Here is a 5,335-nt window from a genome sequence, read left to right on the forward strand (position 1 = left end):
GTACAATGACAATAAAGGCATCATCATCATCATCACCATCATCATCATCATCACCATCATCATCATCAACAACAACAACAACAACAACAAAAACAACAAATGATGACATTTTATTATTTATTTTACACTTTATTTTGGTATTAATAAAAAAGCTACCCAACCACTTTTTATTACTTCTATTCAAATATTATGGTCAATACCCCTCAATGTGGAAGTTATCTATATTCTCATAATTGAGCCACATCTCTGAGACTAAATGACCTCCATTTACGATTTTAATATATTTAAAATTCTTTTCATCATAATAACTAAAGTACAGCCTTGATTTAAAAGCTTGATAATTTATAGCAACAATAAAGTAATTGTTCTCAGTATGACACTATCAGTTTCAGACATCACTGTGAGGAAACTTCTTGTGCAATTTTTACAACGTTACTTCAGTTTATTGACATTGATTTTGCACAACTCTGTACTTCAGCATTTTAATCTGAGAGGACGCCAGTGATTTCTAYAATTGTTTAATCAAAAGTTAATTATTTAGCTGATAGGTTTAAAATGTTCGTTGTGTTGGAGTTCCTCATCAGGACAGGGTTTCAACTAAAGCAGAAGCATCACACTTAGTTTATTCTCTGTCCAAAAAGGTTTTACATAAAAAAAATTAAAAAAAATATGACTCTTATCAAAGCATCCATCTGTCCATTTTCTAAACCTACCCATTCCTGTTTATGGTTGTGGGAGCATGTATCCACCCCAGCAGGGATTAACAATCACTTGTGTATATTCTTCACACACACAGAGAGCATAAGGAAAGCGGTTCATTGTTATCATTCATCTTGACACAGTTTTATTGTACTTGTTGRTAATGTTGATCTTATTGCAACACTGTTCTTAAGCACTGTTTTGCAATCACCAACCAGAAGGAACTGGATATCCTCAAGGGAGAGTAAAAAAGTCAAATCCCCATCTGTTTTACAGCCTGGATCAACTAAAAATATATATGTTAAGAAAAAATATTGCTCTTGTGAACCATTGGACAAATTTTAAYAAAACTTTCAAAATGTTATCATTAAATGTAGCTAAATCTGATTAACTTGGATTCAGTTTCATCAATATTAACCTAAAACTGTGATCAGAGCTGAAAATCATCCCATACATGTACGATGAGTGCTAAAGAATGGCCAAAATCTATGTGTGCTGTATGTACGTACTGTATATCTAAATGTTGACAGTAATTGGTGGAGTAAATAAAGGCTTCACTGTCTGCACTTTTATTCCAGGTTGCACTCTTCCCTCAAGGACAAAACCTATTGAGAGAAAATATTTACAGACTTTCAAGGATATATAGCACACATTTGTATGCACTAATGTGTACATTTATTTTATTACTGAAGCTATTTGACAAACATTTATTTATGTATAATATCCTGATGGCACGGTGGCTCATTTGGTAGAGCTGATGCCTCTCAGTAAGAAGGTYGCTGGATCAAATCCTGGCCTGGGGACCTTTCTGGATAGAGTTTGTCTCTATGTGTGGCYCTGTTTCATAGTAAAKGAATGGTCAAACAGCAACTTGTGATGTATTATGTYAGTCCAAATGTTCTATTTTGTAATAAAAAGTTCTACATTCTTTTTTCCCAATTCTCTGATTAATCAATTTTGAAATAATTGTTAGTTGCAGTCCTAACAGGAACTTCCCCTAAGGTCTGTTTACCATGGGAGGCCCTACAAAGGCGTAATGCCTCAGACAACATACAGTAGTCCCCAGGATCACAGGGGTGCTCAAACCGAACACCACYACATCAACGTGGCGATTCTGTAGAGAGGAATCAGTTTCATAAATAGGAATGTTTTTCATTGTGCACATTGACAGCAAAGTCACTTCATCCTTATGATTTAATCAACTCCTCTTGTCTGCAGGTCCTGTCACACTACAAKGTTTTAGACAACTTGCACCAACCTTTGAAAGTTTTGTCCAACACTAGTGATATCTAGGTTAATAATAGAATTCTTAAAATCTATGGAAGCCTCTTTTGGAGGTATRCATACTGTATGGTTAACAAGTTGAACATATATATAAGTTACATGAGYAATTTATTCATAACAAAATGTTCACAAGTCAGCATAAGTTTGTATGTGATAATGTGACAGGGCCTTACCGAAGCAGGTAAGGTTTTCACACCTCAGTAAATTAACTAATAAATGAAAGTTAAACATCCTTGTTCGCTGATAAGTTATCATATAATAAAAGCATAAATGATGAGCAAACATCATCTCATCATTTATGACATTGCCACAATTAATCTTCCCGGATACCACCATGAAGTCCAGCCTTTGTTCCTGTCTTCATTCCCTATAAAAGTCTGTGTTGCAGCCAATCGTACAGCATGTCGCTCAAGAAAAGGTACTGTTGTCATCTTGAGTTTATATTTTTAGAAAGCTGTGTCATGTACAATACTGCTACCTATGAACCATCTGTAAAATGATTTAATTTCACCATTAAGTTATTTTTAATCCAACCTCTTTTTCTTTCAGATTGCTTTGAGGAAAAGTTTCAAGTAGGAYAACATGGCTCGACTGATGATCTTGGCTGGTAGGTTCATGGTGCTGGATGCTGATTACTTCACAGGCTTGTTATTGATTATTAATACTGTATTTTTCTTTTAGGATTGTCTCTTCTAATGTGTCTTCATGTTGGTATGTTATTGTCTTTCTGTTCCCAGTATTTACATCTGAATCACAATTACTTCAATGAGTATAGAAATAATAATAATATTTGCTTTTTTTTTCTTGAAGCTTCTTCAACCAAACTGGTGTGCTACTTTACCAACTGGTCCCAGTACAGACCAGGTGTTGGTAAATATSTCCCAGACAATGTGGATCCTCACCTCTGCACTCACCTGATTTACGCCTTCGCACAAATTAGCCCTTCTAGTGAGCTGACAACATATGAGTGGAACGATGAGGTTCTTTATCAATCCTTTAATGGACTGAAGAACAGGTGAGCTGTTAGAAACGGTGTATAATAATAGATATTTTTTAACTAAGACGTTTTTGGAAGTATTGAAATATTTAGATAGTTGGGCTGTGATTTTTATTTCAGAAAAATAAATAAACTTTTCATTCAGCTGTCAGTCATAACTTCTATATATCCATCACAGAAACCCTCAGCTGAAGACTCTGCTGTCTGTTGGTGGGTTTTACTCCGGATCATCACAGTGAGTCTACAAAACTACAAAAAGCCAGCATGAGTTTGTTAGACAAGATATTTCATTAAACCTCTAACATCAAGGAACACATTCTGCAGCCACTGTTTTGTTTAAATGTCTACAGATTTTCCAACATGGCTTCAACTCAGGCCAGTCGTCAGGTGTTCGTCCAGTCTTCCATCAGGTTCTTGAGACWGCATGGCTTTGATGGGCTGGACCTGGACTGGGAGTACCCTGGACACTATGGCCAAAAAGAGGACAAGAGGAGGTTCACACTGCTCTGCCAGGTCGGTTTAAAAACACCCTTCAATATCCCTGTGCAACAAACAACAGCAATGTGCTTTTTTATYATCAAGTACTGACAGTTATGTTCCTATATTTAGGAATTACGTGCAGGTTTTGAACAGGAGGCCAAACAGACCAACAAACCACGGCTGCTGCTCTCAGCTGCAGTGGCAGCTGGACAGGAAATCATTGACAACAGTTATGAGGTTGCTGAAATATCCAGGTAAGTTGATGTTAATAAAGTACAGTWGTTCTTGTGTCTTTCTTGTTTTTATATAAAACCACAGAGTTTTACAAAGCTTGAAAGTTAGAAAAGTTAAAAATTCAGATGAAATAGATGATACCATTAGTAGTAAGTGCACACTGTTGGTCCTGTCAGTTGGGTTGAGTAAAATTGTATCGTGAGCAATYARTCATWAGAAAAACTGTCAACAATTGATATTTGCTACTTTGCARTTACTGAAATTAGYGCCATGTGATGACCTGTTTTTGTGCATGACACAYTCTCACTATCATATCAAGCGCACATGTGAGCTTGTGGCATATTGTACTATTAAGGATGCTGGCATGTCACATTGTGGAAAATGTGGGTTTGAATTCACAGCTGATTTCACCTGATGATGAAGGCATTAGTTTGACTGATGATTTGTATGTATAATTTTAGAACAGGGTAACTGAAAAACAAACATTCAAAAACACTTATTGTTCAATTGTCATCTCTTAATCGTTCTTGTCTAAATGCCTCAATTATTTGTGATGAATTATTTTGCCAATATTGTCCATACACTTTTTATTTCTTATATATATATATTGTATCATCCAACAGGGTTCTGGATTTTCTAAATGTCATGACCTATCGCTTGTTTGGATCCATGAATCAAATCCTTGCCCACCACAGCCCTCTGTACACCAGTTCTGCTCTCCCAAAGCAATTTGTCAACTACAATATTGTAAGTTAAACCACTCRCAAATTCATACGGGATTTGAGGTCATGTAAAAAAAATTACTTTTGTTTATTTGTTTGGTTTTAAACTTTATACTTCTGTGTTCYAGCACTTTGCCATGAGATATTGGAGAACTAATGGAGCTCCTGCTCAAAAACTCCTGGTTGGTTTTCCAGCATTTGCACGCACGTATAAAACAGCATCAGCAGATCATGGAGTTGGAGCAGCAACGAATGGGGCAGGCTCTGCTGGGCCCTACACCAGAGAGGCTGGAACTCTGTCTTACTATGAGGTCAGATTACGTGAAAGTAAACCATTTTCTGACAAACTAAAACAAAATCTGGAGACAGACAGACAAAAATCATAAACAACAAGACTAAAAAACATGAAAAGCATTTTTAAGGTCAATCTCCTCTTTTAAATTCAGGTTTGCACTTTCCTCAACGGAGCCACTACACAGTGGATTTCTGAACAGAAGGTGCCTTATGCAGTCAAAGGCAATGAGTGGGTGGGCTTCGACAACAGGGAGAGCTATGGCATCAAGGTAACTTATATTATTATTTAAATCAATGTTTAAAGATATAAAACAAATGAGAAAATGTTTCTAGTTTCTTCTGAATGTCTTTAGAATGAGAACAAACCCTGGGTGCAGGTGAGGATGATGCTTGTTGAACACATGAAATTTTTTAATAATACAGACTGAGCAGAAGATGGCACTCTTGTTGTGAAGTTCATTCGTCAGCTGCGCAGACTTGGCAATTTTTATTTTAGTATAAGGGAACTTGACATAATTTTATCATCTTATTTACTGAAAATCTAAAAGCAAAACAAACACTTTTCTTTCCAGTCTGAGCTTGGAACACAAACATTTTTGAAATGTTAAGAAAATGAGACTTATAT

At 36.0% G+C, this 5,335-nt stretch overlaps 1 protein-coding gene across 1 annotated transcript in view; it reads left to right on the forward strand.

The window, feature by feature from the left end:
• Positions 1-2,532: 2,532 nt before the first annotated feature.
• LOC106519306 (acidic mammalian chitinase) overlaps positions 2,533-5,335 on the forward strand; it is a 4,996-nt gene continuing 2,193 nt past the window's right edge. Inside the window, exons 1-9 of the mRNA XM_014010909.1 lie at positions 2,533-2,590; positions 2,665-2,694; positions 2,794-2,998; positions 3,159-3,215; positions 3,331-3,493; positions 3,590-3,714; positions 4,318-4,441; positions 4,545-4,727; positions 4,863-4,979. Of these exons, the coding sequence (XP_013866363.1) occupies positions 2,566-2,590; positions 2,665-2,694; positions 2,794-2,998; positions 3,159-3,215; positions 3,331-3,493; positions 3,590-3,714; positions 4,318-4,441; positions 4,545-4,727; positions 4,863-4,979 (1,029 nt within the window). The 5' untranslated portion in view covers positions 2,533-2,565. The remainder of the gene's footprint in view (positions 2,591-2,664; positions 2,695-2,793; positions 2,999-3,158; positions 3,216-3,330; positions 3,494-3,589; positions 3,715-4,317; positions 4,442-4,544; positions 4,728-4,862; positions 4,980-5,335) is intronic.

Source organism: Austrofundulus limnaeus, unplaced genomic scaffold (genome assembly GCF_001266775.1).
Source record: "Austrofundulus limnaeus strain Quisiro unplaced genomic scaffold, Austrofundulus_limnaeus-1.0 Scaffold75, whole genome shotgun sequence".
NCBI lineage: Eukaryota > Metazoa > Chordata > Actinopteri > Cyprinodontiformes > Rivulidae > Austrofundulus > Austrofundulus limnaeus.